General features: G+C 35.9%; 1 protein-coding gene across 2 annotated transcripts in view; it reads left to right on the top strand.

Annotated features, from left to right (window-relative positions):
- Positions 1-16425, top strand: part of RBL2 (RB transcriptional corepressor like 2) — a 23077-nt gene extending 6652 nt beyond the window's left edge. For both annotated transcript variants that reach the window (XM_085303854.1, XM_085303855.1), the window contains exons 5-22: positions 2900-3028; positions 3839-3999; positions 4103-4167; positions 4681-4867; positions 6772-6938; positions 7601-7710; positions 8707-8810; positions 9085-9222; positions 9709-9873; positions 10479-10590; positions 11175-11447; positions 11888-12162; positions 12623-12799; positions 12958-13029; positions 13385-13502; positions 14632-14834; positions 15298-15462; positions 16255-16425. In XM_085303854.1, the coding sequence (XP_085159980.1) occupies positions 2900-3028; positions 3839-3999; positions 4103-4167; positions 4681-4867; positions 6772-6938; positions 7601-7710; positions 8707-8810; positions 9085-9222; positions 9709-9873; positions 10479-10590; positions 11175-11447; positions 11888-12162; positions 12623-12799; positions 12958-13029; positions 13385-13502; positions 14632-14834; positions 15298-15462; positions 16255-16425 (2792 nt within the window). The remainder of the gene's footprint in view (positions 1-2899; positions 3029-3838; positions 4000-4102; positions 4168-4680; positions 4868-6771; positions 6939-7600; positions 7711-8706; positions 8811-9084; positions 9223-9708; positions 9874-10478; positions 10591-11174; positions 11448-11887; positions 12163-12622; positions 12800-12957; positions 13030-13384; positions 13503-14631; positions 14835-15297; positions 15463-16254) is intronic.
- The last annotated feature ends 40 nt before the right edge of the window (positions 16426-16465 follow it).

A 16465-nucleotide genomic window follows, 5' to 3' on the forward strand; every position in this document is an offset into this window, starting at 1 on the left:
TTTTTTTTTTTGAAGGGTGGGGGGCAGTTTAAAAGTAAGTCAGTGTGAAGATTGCTGCAGTGTGATATATTTTTCTCAACTGGCTGCTCTGGAGGATAGCCCAGAGCACAATGTAGTTTGTGACAATATTGAATTATCTGGTGCTAAACAGCTTTTCCTTCCTTCCTACGTTATATCACGTAGCAGAAGGTTGTGAGCAGCTCTCTCCCCCTTTCGGAAGAGTTACCAGCGCTATCACCATCGCCACTCACCATCTGCTCTTTGTACAAGGTTTAAGGGTGTAGTACAGAAGGAGTGCCAAGTACTTTATGTTATGTAGAAATTGCCTTTTCCAAATAGTGTACAAATTTCACTTTATTAGGAAAGAGAAATCTATACTAAACACATATGTTGCTTGCATTCCTGAAATGCAATCTGATTTTCATCTCGAGTGTGATCTTTTCTTTGCAGTCCCAAACAGCACTCCCCAGCAGTATGAAATCCCTCTTCATATTCCTCTGAGCCCGGAGGAGTGTTAGCACTGTGCCTCCTTTCCAGTGAGCAGGGCTGGCCTCTGTTAGCTCGGTTAGGCCCCAGAGAGGAGGTGGGGCAGTCTGAAAAATCACAACTTATTCTTTTCCCTTCAGTAGCGTCTGTGGATAGATACACTTCTATGCATAGATTGGACAGTGGATGTCAGGGAGTATGAGAGCCTTTTGCTAATGCTAAATTATTGGTTTATATGTTTAAGTAACTACAGATTATTTTAATTGGCAAGCAATTTCAAACATACAAAATGACTTTGTAGAACAGCAGAACATGCTGATAACATAGCCAGTGAAGGAAAACTTACAGTAATTATAAGCTGCAAAACTGTTAAAGGACTAGCAGTAAATTTATTAAAAATGTGGCAGCGCAAAAATTTAAACTGCATGTTGACAATTAAATTCTTATTTGCTGTATTTTGGGGGTTGGCAGCAGTCCTTATCATGGCAACYGCACATCAGTGGCAAGTTTGGGCTTGTCTCTGCGATGCTGCTGCAAGCCCGCGGGTGACTGTGTTCAGTGGCTCAAGTGCCAAAAGTCTGGGTCTTGGTCAGAGCTTCTGTGCACGCTGCGACGACAGCGACTTGGCTTAGTGATACTGCTGTTGTTGCATTCTATTTGTAAGATAAATTCTCTTTAACCTGTTTTTTTTTTTAATTTCTTTACTATTTTTATTATTTGATACTAGGATGTGAAAGGGAGTACTGAACTGTTGTTTGAAATTTCATTGACTTAGCAAATCATTTGTATGAATATATTGGTCTTTAAATTTATTTTTGACTGTGATACTGTCAGTGACTAGTGCTATACTAGTCTTCATGCTTATAAATTTGAACCTGTGTTATGAAAGTTATTTCTTTAATGTTTTTATTGATTTATGTTTCGCTATTCTACTTAGGACTTTGTTGATAGCTTTTTTTCTGAACCTTTAATGATTTGGAAAGCACTCCAATGAAAGTGTACAGTTAATCTAAATTTTGTGCAGACTTAATTTTTTCTAAATAGTTTCAATTATCTACCTTGAAATTATCCTTTTGTTAACAAACCTAGAATCAGAGAACTGAGCATAAATTTGAAAGCACTGGTAGGTTTCTGATAGAAAAATAACAGAAAAATCCTCTAATTTTATACACATTTTGATGTGTTCTAGATTAGTTTATTGCTGCATGATAGATCTCTTCAATGAGTTGCCCCGTTTTTAGCATGCTCAGCTAAATGGTTTGGAGTTTACCTGCATTAAAAACACTAGGAAGAGTTACTAGTATTGAAAGAGTGCTAGAAAATCATGCTGTAAATGTAAAATAGAAATACAACTTATAATATTAATTAATGGTATATTTTATTTGACAAGACTATATTTATCTTAGGCCATTCCCTAAAAGGAATACCATAAGCCTAAATGAGTTCAGTGGTGTAATGAATCTGAATATGATCTTTGTGAGATATGATTAAAGAGGTTACAGGAAGATGGTGAATAAAAATGATGTTAGAGGTACTTAAAATGAAGCTACATTATAAGCCAGATCAGAGAGATGCATTTTAAATCTTTCATAGAGCACAAGAGAAATACAATTAAATTTGTTACTACATGTAACGAGCATGCCCAAACCTAAGTTTTATATGGAAGTCAGACTGGTAAAGAAAAAAATATCCTGATTTGTAGTTGCATATGGATTCTTTCTGGAGGATTTGGGAGGCATATGTTTTGTTTTGGAATGGAGTTYTGTTTTCATATTGTTTTGCTTTGACATCTGAACTAACTTTTGCTAGGGCAGAGCTAAATGTTATTTAGGATTCTTTACAGCGTTGCAAAACTGGGAAAAGGAGAGCCAACTTGGCTCCTGTTGTTCCCCCTCTGAGCCTTAAAACCAGATTCTGTTTCGGAAAGGTGCAGTAAGATTCTGTTGAAGAAAGTAGCGTTTCCTGATACTAAAGCTTGTGTTGCCAGATTTCTGGCAACAAATTTCTTTTCCTGGGGATAGCTTAATGTGGGACATTTCACATTACTTCAGTTCCTTCTGCACTGATTAATCAGGTTATTGTGAATCAGGGAGTTTGCAGCTTCATGTTTATCAGTGTTTGGTAAGGTTTGTTTTCAAAACAACGTAATATTTGAGTTCTTATATATCACTGCTGTTTCTGAAAACATTTTACTATTATAATTACTCTATTCTACTATAACTGTTCTATTAAACGTGTGTTTATTTTATTCACTGTATTTCCATCCAAATATGTTTAGTCATAGTCACCTTAGTCATTCTGTTTCAAAGACTCCATCTCAGATAATGATTATAATACAAATCTCAACAGTTTCTTTCTTAACAGAATTTTAAATTTATGTTAATTAATCTCGTGTGTTTTTCTGATATTGAAGGTAATTTTCCTATGATCAGTGATGACTTAGTCAATTCCTACCATCTCTTGTTATGCGCTTTGGATCTAGTGTATGGAAATGCTCTCCAATGTCCTAACCGTAAAGAACTTTTGAATCCTAATTTTAAAGGTATGTTTAAAAAATGAACTGTCTGTATCGAAAGACTGCAAGAACTTCTATGGCTACTGAAATGAGTATGATTGTATATAGTAGAGAACAAATTGAATAATATTATTGGATTGTGAAAAGGGTGAGATATGTTGGAATCATTATTTCACAATCTGGTTATAGTCAGGTTTCTACCAATATAATAGGTAATAACAGACTACTGAATTTTGTAAATAATAAGTCAAGAAATTAATCTACAAAGGAAATATTGTATCAAAGGAAGTTCTTAAGTAAGAATTTCAGTATGTTAATGTCACTGAGAAAGTGCATATTGGCACAATCAGGTTGGAGAGTTCTGGGAGGTAACAACTTGGAAAGAGCCAGTGTTCAAATATGAGTCTGACTTGATAACCACAGATGCAAATAAGTGGTGAGAAGTTTCCAGTGAATCCATGATGTATCCTTTCTAGACTTATGCTTCATTTTCAGTGCTGTATGGTATCTGCATTTACTTAACCTACRTTTGACGAGGATGTGAAGTGGAACCATTTTTTCAAATATATTTGACTAATTTTGTTTGATTAGTTTTGTATTAGAACGATGTTTTATCATTGGATATCTAAACTTTTAAAATCTGGCACTCAAAATATTGTTTTGCTAATATTATTAAATAGTGTGGATACTGTATAATTAATAAATTTTTGAAGAGAACAAATTAGTTTACTATTTTAATTTCACTCTACCTACACCACACAGTATAGAATACAAATTTAGTAAGTAGATAGCATATGGATTTACAAAATTAGATAATACTTTATTTCTTAATTGTAGGTCTACCTGAAGACTTTCATAGTAAGGATTATAAAGTATCCCCTGATCCCCCCTGCATCATTGAAAAATTGTGTTCATTACATTATGGATTAGTTTTAGAAGCAAAAGGCATAAAGGAACATTTTTGGAAGCCATACATTCGGAAACTTTTTGACAAAAAGGTTGGTCAATAAATTTGTGGTGTAGAAAAATTTCTCCTTGATATCACCTTCCAAACATTTAAAGAACCAAAATGCCCACTGTTTGTCCTAACCTGTCTTACAGCTTTTAAAAGGAAAAGAAGAAAATCTGACTGGATTTCTGGATCCTGGGAACTTTGCAGATAGCTTGTAAGTCACTTCATTCATGGTTTGGTTTCCATTAATGTCCCTTTGGTTTGTAATACAAAAGCGATTATACAATCTGTATCTTAACACTAATATTAAGTAATTTATTTGTGTATTAACTATTTTTTTTTATATATATATATATACATATATATATATGTATATAGAGGGCCACGTTAAATGGGTGGGAAGTAGGGGAGAGGGAATTTTTTATGGTGATGTGATGCTGCCTAAGTAAAGCATTTCCAGATGTGTGAGAGTTATCAGTAGAGTTGCTCCTCCTGTGGCTATTCTAAATGGCCACCCATCAGATATACTGGAAAAATAATGTCCTTGCCACTGTCATGTTTTTGATTCTACAGTTTTTAAAAGAGCCTCTGTACTTAACTCAGGGTTAAAATAAAATTTAAAGTAGACTTCCAACAGGCAAAAATAGTGTTCTTTCAGTAAGCAGTTAAATTATTAATGTCTAAATAAAGGATTTATTTGTATTTATTTTTTTCCTTTCTGTTGTAGCAAAGCCATCAACAAGGCCTATGAGGAATATGTTTTGTCAGTAGGAAATCTCGATGAGCGGATATTTCTTGGGGAGGATGCAGATGAAGAAATTGGAACTCTCACAAGGTGCTTAAACACGACTTCAGGAATGGAAACAGCTGAAAGAGTACAAGTGAAGCATAATTTGCAGCAGCATTTTGACAGGGTGAGTATGACACAATCTCTGTTGMTGACTATGTTTATAGTAGGGGTCAGCTGAATTAGTTTGAAGAGAAGCAGCTGCTAAAAAAAAAAAAACCTAACATTTATATTGTTTAAGATGATCTGGGAATGTACACAGCATAATAGAGTTAGATTTGGAAATTGATTTAGGTATATTGTTTACTTTGATTTTTAAACTCAACAGAATCCTCCATGATTGTTTGGTAGGTTCAGAATTGTCCTGAGGTTCAGAACAATTATTGAATCTCTGCGCCCTTGGACTTTTTGGTCCCTTTAGACTTGTTTGCCCGAATTTCTCATCCCTCATCTCTCTGTCCCATGTTGCAGGGTTTTCCCTATTTAGCATATGCAAAGTTGCTTAGCACTTTCTCTGCATTGTCTTTGTTTCTTTGTCTTCTAACAGGTATACTTCAGGTGTTAATGTCTGTTTAATGTGTTTGTTAGTTAAATCATTAGGGAACGGTTTTCTCCTTGCTTGCCTATAAAGCATCATGCAAAGATACGTTATTATATATGATTAATAAAATAGCATAGAACATCATTTTCAGGAAGGATAAAGAAATGAAAACTGTGTGTTTCAGAACAATGAAGTCAGGTCCTTAAAAATCTCAGGGCCTTTGGGTGAGTAGTGTTTTAAAAACAGGCACTGGCTTTTAACAGACATACATATCTGTATGTACAGGTCATTCATTGTTGCTGAACATGGAAAAAATACTTAAAAGGAGGAAGGACATGAGACAGGCAAATAAAGATATAAGATGTATTAGCACAATTAGATTAAAGAGAGCAAAAGGGCCAAACAGTCTGTATCACTGAAATAGTCATTTGATTGTGTTCCAGCCTGAGAGCTGGTTAATGGTTTTCAACAATCTTGAATGAAGGAAAAGATCAAAATAACTGTATCCGCAAAATTAATATAAATAGGTAATTTCTTGCTTCTGATGTATTTAAAGACTGATGTTAGCCACTAAGTTTTGCCAGYGTAAGGCTTGAGTTGAGTGACTGTTAGCATCTTGCAGTTTGTTTCTGTAGTGATGGAGCAGTCTGGTCTGTAAGACAGCAGCTCGCTGCTGTGATGCTCATGCTGTTGCACGCTCAGGAGAGTCCAAGGCAGGGCTGGGGRACCTGTCTTTCCTGCTAAGGGTACGGAGACAGGAATAAAACACACTTAGGGTTGTGAGGAGAAGATGGAAGAAGAGGACTATTGGGAGATGGACTTAACGATGAGAGGAGTGCCAAGTGTAATCTGTTCATTAAAATAAGGAAAATATCCCTTGGTTAGTAATTGTGTGGTTAGACAATTGGAAGATGCATTGTTTTTCTCAGAAGTATTGCTGAATATTGATTGAAGGAACTTCCTTGATATTAAATTATTTTGATATGATGGCTTGATCTGAAGCAAATGACTCAGYGTGCTAATTGACTGTTTCAGTTACATTCTGAAGGACTGTTTTATGTCAAACTGGCTTGCTGAAAGGAAACCCTGCCTCAGTACAGGTTTCCTATCTGCTACAGCTACCTTCAGTACTCACTCAAGGGACAGGATGAAACTGCTGGATTTTTTTTTTTTTTTTTTTTTTTGGCTTAGTTGTTTCAGACTTCACTCCTAGTATCTGCATTTCAGTGTGAAGTCACTTCCTCGCTGGTTATACAGTAATATGCCTTAGTATTTGATACAAACATCTAAGCAACACAGAAATCTCTCATGGCTGGCTGTTAGCTAAGGCATGAACAGATTTGGGGTGTTTGATTCGTGGTCTCTCTCTCAACAGGAATATAGTGTAACACTGGGTAAGCAAGCATYCTGCAGACTGATACCTCAAGGTTATGAAGTGTGTCTGAATTTTACTCTAATGTACAGTTATACACTTCATTTTGTCTTTCTAGTCAAAATCACTTAGGATTACAACTCCACTTACTGGTCGCAAGTATATTAAAGAGAGCAACCCATATGTGACCCCTGTTTCCATAGCAACATATAGTTTGAGCCGTCTTCATACAATGCTGGCAGGACTGAGAAATGCCCCCAGTGAAAATCTGGAGCAAATACTCAGGTAAGTAAGTTTGTTTAGCTAACCAAATAACTACGGGGKTTTTTTTTAATCATTTTAAAATGTTAGCATGTTACTGCTAATCAGTGTAATGTAAAATGTAAGTGAGCATTGAAAGTATCTAGGCCTGGAGTAAAAGAGAAGTCAGAGAGAGATTGAAATTCCCAAAGACTCCGTTCTCCAGTTTTATATACCTTTGTCCTTAAGAAATCAGCGTCTGTAAAATGATACATTTAAAGTGAACAGTTCTGAACTTCTTGAATAGCAAAATGTTAACAAAAATTTTTCTAGACTTCTTCCTTTTTATTACTTAGCAAATCAAAACCATTCCGCAATGTAGGAGATGATTGTTTGTTTTCCAAGTAGTTAAACTGTTGCCTCAGGTGCAGCATATTTTAAAACATTTTTTTTTTAAATCTGGAAAATGCTGCTTAGCTATGAATTCCTGATCACAGAAAAAAGTATATATTACTAAAATATATACAATAATAATATGTTGTTGGCTTTTTACAGTAAATACAAAGTTAGGCATATATGGGTGTCTTTGTGTTACTGAAGTCCAAGATACAGCTTCTTACTTTAACCATACTATAAAAATAATTATTGATGTTTTTGTCACAGTAGGAATAGTACTTTGAAAATGTTTGTTTCATTTATTTTTCCAGGGCATGTTCCAGGGATCCTTCTCAATCTATCGCAAACAGAGTAAAAGAAATGTATGAAGTGTACTGCCAGTACATGCAGTCTGAAGGAGAATTCAGTAATTTCTCCAAAGGTGGGAAGCATTTTACTTGCACAAATAAGAATTAAAGTGCCTTTAAACACTTCAATTTTTTTGTAACTAACTTACTTAAAGTTTTACTGTATAGGCAGTGCTCTAGCACAAGAGTCCTTTCTATTACTTTTCTTTGTATTCTGAATACATGGGAAAGTTCAGCCCTGCATAGAATTTCATAACTGGGTTTATGTTAAGGCATTGGAGTTTGCTGGTATTTTCACTTTTGCAGAAGTGAAATGAGAAGCACTCGTAAGGTTTTTTTCCACTCAAATCTAAGCAAAATATTGATGATACTGATGATAGCTTGTATTTCTGCGACAGTAATGAAAACCCTTACTAATTGCATTCTTTAAGAGTCCTATGGCAGTTTTGGCTCACATACAAATATTATTGAAATCCTGTGAGTATAAGTTCTTTTATTATATATCTTGTAATTTAACTCTTTCTTACATAATATATCTTTTATATTCTTGTGATTCTAAAGATATTATTTGCAAAGTTGTCAGATTTGTCTGTGAAATAAGTAAAAAGATGGATAAAAATTAGGAAGATGCTCTTGACTTTCTTCTGTATGGAGGCCCTACTAATTTAGTATCTGTTCTTGTCAATACTGTTGCTTCAATGTTTTCTTTCTGTTGCGTAGTGCATGTTAGATTCATATAGATACTTATTTCAAACAGTTTATTATTTTCTGAACTTGGAATATAGACATTACATGCTGCAATGTTAGAGTCTGTTCTTATAGGTGGTGTTTTCATCAACTTCTGTATTAAGTAATAAACTGATCTGCTGTGCAATCACATGTTAATGCAGCCTGGAGAATGATTCCAAAATTAGCTTTAAATTAACCCACTTAATCCTGAAAGTATTGTAGCTACAACAGCATAGAAATCCAAACAAGCTAATTCAATATTATAATGCTATAGCTTAAGATGAAATATGTAATTTTTTTATTGCATTTCACAAAATTGTTTCTATTTAAAATGCCTGCAGATGTTGCCAGTAAGCATTTTTGTCGTGCTGAGGTGCTGTACTACAAAGTATTGGAGTCAATCATTGAGCAAGAAAGGAGGAGACTAGGAGACACCGACTTATCTGTAAGAAAATCTAATCATAACTCAATTTTAAAAAAATTGGAGCTGGAAAAAAGGAAATCATCAATTGTACAGCATGACAAACAGCTGTTATTTAAAAATGAGTGTAAAACGCTGAAACCTAGCCTGTAGCTACAGCAGAATGGAAGAAAAAGTGTAAAAGAATGCAGTTGAGTGTTTAATAAATAGTTACAATGTGTAGATTCAAGTATTACAACTTGCAATTCCACCCTTTTTTTTTTTTTTTTTTTTTTTTTTTTTTTTTCCTCCCTTGCAGGCAATACTGGAGCAAGATGTGTTTCATAGATCTCTGCTGGCATGCTGCCTTGAGATAGTTACCTTTACATATAAGCCACCTGGAAACTTTCCATTCATCACTGAAATATTTGACATTCCTGTTTATCATTTTTATAAGGTAAAGTGTTTGACTGCAAGAGATGGTGATCAGATCATGAGAACTCTGTTGACCTATAAAAAGTAACATTAGCTTAAATAGTAACACTTCATCATATCCACCACCACTTGTTTTTACAAAAAGTGGTATTTCCTAAGCCTGTGTTATTCTGAGGTGTGTCTCAGGTATTTGAAAAACAAAGTTTAGCCTAAGCACTATTTAAGTAACCTATATRGAAACTAATGCAATATCATTTTACCATAAGCAGTTCACTGTTTTTTGCAACAGTGCTTGACAGTTTTCATTGTTTGTTTATTAACCAAGATAGATATAAATAATAGCTGCCTTCTGACAACAGCCTACTGGTTCATGCAGCCTAACACTTCTGCAAGTGTTTTCTTAAGGATTAGATCTCTTCCTCAAGAAGAAATATGAACTAAGTATACTATGTTGACTATTCACTATTTATTCGGTATGATATGAATTTCATAATTACCCCCTTTTCAGGTAATTGAGGTTTTTATTAGAGCAGAAGATGGCCTTTGTCGGGAAATAGTAAAACACCTTAATCATATTGAAGAACAGATCTTGGAAAGCATGGCATGGAAACAGGAATCTATATTGTGGGATAGAATCAAAGATAATGAAAACAAAGTTCCTAGCTGTGAAGAGGTAAGCAAGCACTATTTTTTAATGTTACGTAACATTTCACATGGTTTTCCTCTTAGAGAGGGGACATCATTACAGCATGARAGAGAGGCTTTACCTGTCCAAATTTTCATTTCTCAGTGTAAGCTAATCAGTGCAGAGAAATTAGAAATGTAGTGTGTTCTAGTCTATCCACGGACTAAACAAAGAGTCCATGGGCTGTTAGCTCCAGAGASACATTCAAAAGGTAAAGTCCACAAATGAGATGATTCTTACCTACTATTTATACAACATGGTAGAATCATGAATAGAGKAGACAAGCTGCAAGGTTTGGAACAGTCCTATGAAATCTTAAAAATTGAGCTGGAAGAAATGTGCATTTGATAAATAAGAGTACAGACTCTTAATCTCAGTCACAGAAATATTACAGTACTATATCTTCTAGAGTAGTACACTCTGACTACAAGGCATCTAGGTTATGCTTAAAGTAAGATTTTCTGTATCCTTCATTGTTTTTATTTTCTTCTGCTCTACAAATTTTGATCAGCAAAACTATAGAGAAGTGTGATCATGTTTGTTATGCAGTCAGTCTTGACAYGGACACTCTAATGTCAATTTAAATATCTTAGGTAATGCCACCTCACTATTTTGAAAGATCTGCTGGGAACAGCGTTGTAGGTTCTCCATTAACACCAAGACGAATAAATGAGGTTCGTGCTGAAACTGGAGGACTAGGAAAAGGTGAGACTTTTTTTTTTAAGCATAACATCTATTCATTCTTCTTAGAGCATGGCTTTAGGTCTAAATGGTGTACAGCAAGATGATCTAATCTCAATATACATTTAGCTGCAAAAGTACTTGTAAATGGTACATCTGTTGCAACTCACAGTTGTCAATTATCTAAAATATGTTTATTATTTCAATGCAATTAAATTGCTGTTCTGAGAGGATGTTTTCAGGAATTTCTGTGTAACAGTGTATACTTAAAAAAAAAAAAAAAACCTGCAGTAGCCTCTAGACAGTTTGCTTTCTAGTCATACCAGAGTGGAAGCTTCATTATACATTTAATTAAGAGACATCTCTTATAATCTGGGAAAATAAAAGACATACAACGTTAGCTTAGAAGAATAAACATAGCATTATTTGAGAATACATCATCTTTAAAAGTAATCTATAAATGACAAATATGGACATAACAAATTTTTTAAGGACACTTCCTGAAGAGCTTTGGAAGACAATGTGGTTCTCTTTTGCTTTCTTTAATGTATTTGTTATAATAAGGGATTATGCAACAAAGCTAAATATCCTCTTTCTTTAATCCTCAGGCCTTGCATCCTCCCCAACTACTCTGTACGACAGATACAGCTCTCCGACAGCCAATCCCACACGGAGAAGACTCTTTGTTGATAACGATAACAGCTCTGACAGCGGAACGCCAGTGAGAGTGTCCCAGCAGCCTGTGGTCAACACTGTGCCTGTGCAGAACATGAATCCTGAAGCAGTGTCAGTAACTCCGGTGCCTGGCCAGACGCTGGTCACGGTGGCAACTGCCACCGTAACAGCTAATAACGGGCAGACCGTTACAATACCAGTACAAGGTAGGAGATAAGCTACTCAGGGATTGTTCATACTGGTTCCCATCAGACTATCAGTTACCAGTGGGGAGGGAAGCCCCTGTTTAACGTTTCCTCTATTAGGAAGAATTTTTGAATAGATGAGCAGAATTTAGAGCCAGAACATAGACAACACAGAGATCTTCAGATTGCCACTGACTACGTATAGAACTTACTTATTTACTTATTTTATAAGCTTGTTTTCCTGAACTGGCTGGGAAAAAAAGTTGAATTAGTATTAAAAACCTCTGTCCATATCAGTTATCATCTCTACTTACAATAAAAAGTCCAAAGCATATACAGATGAAATTGTTTCATCCAAATAATGATAAGCTAATCTTGCCAAGAGCAATATTTTTTCTTTTCTTTTAAGAAATCAGGAGTTCTTTTGTTTCAGACTTTTTTTTTTTTCCCTTAAATTACAGGTATTGCTAATGAAAGTGGAGGAATTACCTTCTTCCCAGTTCAGGTAAACGTAGGTACCCAGCCTCAAGCTGTGTCTGGTTCCATTCAGCCTCTTAGTGCCCAGACTCTTGCTGGTACCCTGAACACTCAGATGACTGGGGCAACTTTGCAGTTACCAGGCCAAGTAACAGTTCAGCAAATCACTTCYGGAGAGCAAAGACAAAACCAGCAATTTACCACTACCACTGCTATTAGGCCCAGGAAGATGGGTTCACTGTCACTCTTCTTTAGAAAGGTACTTTCCAGTCTAATCTGTGCTTCATTTAGTTTATATTTCACTTTAATTGTAAAATACATACATACCTACTTATAAGCAAAAATTCAGTTTTAAGGTTTTTATATATATCTTGTCTACTCAGACGCACACCTGAAGAGTCCATTTCTTCAAGGCTCAAGGATTCAACTTTGAGATATTCATGAACATTTTATGTTATTTAATATGGTGGTTTTTGTAGGCTAGGTTCCTGTGCTTAAGATTCTTAAGAATTTAAGCTTCAAACAATTGCTTCATTAGCATCAATACCTGTGATGGGGATGTCAATCTTATAAATAAACAAAAAAAATTATCTTGTTCTCCTTTTGACATATCATTTGCAAAAGTTCTACAGTGTCTACATCTGAACTACTCTGCTAGCTTGCATTAATAAAAAAAAATAGTATTGATGTGGCCTCAAGCATAGCTTCCCTTTCAACAGGTGTATCATTTAGCTAGTGTTCGTCTGCGGGATCTCTGCGTCAAACTTGATATATCTGATGAGCTGCGGAAAAAGATCTGGACATGTTTTGAGTTTTCCCTGGTTCGCTGTCCTGAGATCATGATGGACAGACACTTGGATCAGCTGCTAATGTGTGCCATCTATGTAATGGCTAAGGTAAGAGGAAGAAAAATGTAATTTAGATTTAATATTCCAAGGACTACAATTCTTAAGGAAACAAACCCAAAAAACAAACAAAAACAAAGAAAGAGCCAGCCACCCACCCAATTACATACGCATGCTAGCTATAAGCCTTTCTGTTTGTTTGTCTATAGGTTACAAAAGAAGATAGATCATTTCAGAACATTATGCGCTGCTACAGAACACAACCACAAGCCAAGAGTCATGTAAGTACAGCTAAGGTAGTATGGTTTCTGGTTTATTAAATCTTAGTTCTACTTTAGATGGTAGATTTTTAAAGTGAGTTTTAATATGAAGTGAATCCATCCTGTTAGCCATTCTCTTCAAAAGATACCAATCACTTCTAAAATTCTGCACTAGGGAAAGCTTTAGATTCTTTACTGTACCTAAAACAGGAAGTATCTTCACTTACTTATAACCTACAGAAACAGCGCCAATTATAAAATACTGCTATTAATTACAAGGCAGCATTTTTCTAAAAAAGCAGGTACATGATTGTTTGACTATGTAGCTGCCCATATAATCACACTTCCTTTATTGTGCTCCTCTACTTCTCTGCAGGTGTATCGGAGCGTCCTGATAAAAGGCAGGAGACGACGACGATGCTCTGGCAGCAGTGATAGCAGTAGCCAGCAGAACTCGCCTACAGACAGAAGTAAAGAGAGAAACAAAGAAAGAAGTAAGTGATGGTTGTAATGCCAGTTCCAAAAGATTTATATAAGGAAAGACTGGATTTTGTTCTCCCTTTCCCTCCAGGTTCCTTCTTTGGGGAACTGACACAATTAGGACTGCATCAGCACCATTTAAGAGTTGGGACAGTTTTCAGTCACATAAGGTCATCTTTAGAGAGTTTACCACAACTGCTGCACTGACCATTGGGCTCTGTGTATTTTATTGCAGTTAAGTGCTTGCACCAATCTATGTGCATCATTCTGTAGCAGAATGTCTTTACCAAATGAGGAAAGCCAGTGCGAGCCCATGCTCAGTTACTTATTTACTTACACCAATCACAGAGCTGCAGTAGTTTCTTCCAACATTTTAGTTGGAAAATGGCTGGCTGGCTTCAGAGGTAAGAACAAACCAGCCTCCCACAGCATYATTTTAGCATGTCTGCTGTCTCTGAAGTTGGGGAGAGATTCTTGATATTTGAACTAACACGTTTTCCTTCAATGAACTTTTCCAAAGGAAAGCAAACAAGTGATGCTTTCTATTCTTACCGTCTGTTTTTAAGATGTTTAATAGATGATACTGTAAATTTTAGGTATTGCTGTTTCCTGTTATACAGAGGTAGAAGAAAAATCAAAAAGAATATTTTGCAACTTCCCTTTTAACAGCAGGAAGCACTAGTGAGCTAAACATTTCTACCACTACCTGAGAACATACCATGCTATTCCTTTTTTGAAATTGTGCTAGTTRGCAACAAGACAGAGCTGCTGTTAGAAGTAAGTGTAATGCAAATGCCTGCAAAACAGTTTTAGCTGTATTTAATGTCTCAATACTGTGATGAAGATAAGTCAGCTCATACACAAAAAACACTTGCAGTTTATCCACAAAAAACTTAGAAATCAAATGTGTTTCCTATATATAATACTCAGGAGTCAAGTCTTTAGTAACATACTGCTACTTTGTAAGGAAGGATGTTAAGGGGATAGAATTAACATCATGGAAATCAACACCAGATTCATGGCTGCAACACTGCCATTGAAAGAACTGGAATGCAATTTTTGAAAAGCAGATTTTTGATTTCAGACATTTAACATTACATAATTGTGCCAAATAAAGGAAAGAGATGGTTCTTATCTTTTCAGCCAGCAGAGACTCCAGTCCAGTAATGCGGTCCAGCAGCACCTTGCCTGTGCCACACCCAAACAGTGCTCCCCCTACGCCAACCCGACTGACAGGTGCCAATAGTGACACTGAGGAAGAAGAGCGAGGGGACCTGATACAGTTCTATAACAACATCTACATCGAGCAGATCAAAGAATTTGCCCTGAAGTATACTTCAAATGCAGTAAGTTAACCCTGTGCTTTTTATTAGTAGATARATCTGATTTTATTCTATAGGCAGTAAAATACCATTGCTAACCTCATTTAAATAGAGGCAAATTCAAGTGTTGTTTCTGTTGATGACAAGAATTTCAGTTCAAGAATACATTCTGCTGCCAAAACATTAAACACTTTTGATGCCCTTTTGTTTTTTCCTCCTGCCCAAAATAATGCAACACTGGGCAATGTCATCCATAGGCCTCAGATACAGTTGGAAAAAAAAAAAAAAAAAAAAAAAAAAAAAAAAAAAACACACACACACACGCACTTGTATGGCCCAAAAAACGTGAAAAAACTTGCATATTTTCTAAATGCAGAGAGGTGTGACATTAATATGAAAGGGAGCTATGTTTAAGACAGCTGACTTAAGGCTTCTGTAACACCTGTGATAAGATACTAACTATTGATTTTCCCATTCTCTTGAGCAGACTGATTCTCCTCCACTCTCTCCCTACCCATTTGTAAGAATTGGCTCCCCTCGCAGAATACAGCTGTCCCAGAATCACCCAGTGTACATCTCTCCACACAAAAATGAGTCTACTCTCTCTCCTCGGGAAAAAATATTCTATTACTTCAGCAGCAGCCCATCTAAGGTAAGACCAAATGTTTGGGTTTTGTTTTTTAAATAAATCCTTAATTCTACCTTTACTTTTTTGGTAGTAAAAATAGATAAAATTGTGCAACAGACCTTGTTTACATTAAAATCTTTAGTTTGTCAGTTTAGATGTACATTTACACCTATGAAGGTGTAAAGCAGTTAGAAGTTTGGCTTACTTGCGTTACACTTTGTACTAGGCCCATGGAGACCTGAGCAACTGACTATCTGAATATTAAGTACTATTGTGTGCTTTTAGCTACTTAGGTGTACAGTGAGGGAGGGGAGTGAAGTATGTCAGATTTCCATTGGGAATCTAGTTATCTAGAAACAAGTGGCTCTTGAAATGGAAAAACTTACCTAGCGAACAGGAGACAGACAGACTCCTGTGGTCTCTGGTCACAAGCAGTGAAGCAGGCGTCTTCTTCCAAGAAGCATCTTCATTCGAGATAGCAGTTGAATCTATAATGTTAGTAAGATAACATGACTTAGATATGGGTAGAAGGCATTTCAGCTGTACATGCACACCAGCAGAGCACTGAAATAACAGGCTAGCTCAAGACTATATAATACAGTAATGGATGGACCAGTACAGTGGTTATAAGGATTAATCTGTCCCCAGAAGCACTTTGTATAGAACAAATCGTTAGAAATCCAGCATTTGAAGCATATTGAAAAGCATAAGGATATATAAGCGAGATAAGGCCTAGACCAGACTGCCTCTGACTATTCATTTTATACTTTGGTACTCACAAGGATAAACCAATTCCTTTTTTATTTTCTTTCCCAGAGGCTAAAGGAAATTAACAGCATGATTAGAACAGGAGAAACTCCAACAAAGAAGAGAGGCATTCTCTTAGAAGATGGTACCGAAGCACCAGCTAAGCGAATCTGTCAGGAAAACCACACTGCTCTGTTGAGACGACTACAAGATGTAGCAAACGACAGAGGGTCTCACTGAGTTCGGTGTCGCAGCACAAGCATTCCCTCGCTGCAGCTGC

This window comes from Rhea americana, unplaced genomic scaffold, assembly GCF_003343005.1.
Source record: "Rhea americana isolate MKP2758 unplaced genomic scaffold, rheAme1 scaffold_20, whole genome shotgun sequence".
NCBI classification, from domain to species: Eukaryota; Metazoa; Chordata; class Aves; order Rheiformes; family Rheidae; genus Rhea; species Rhea americana.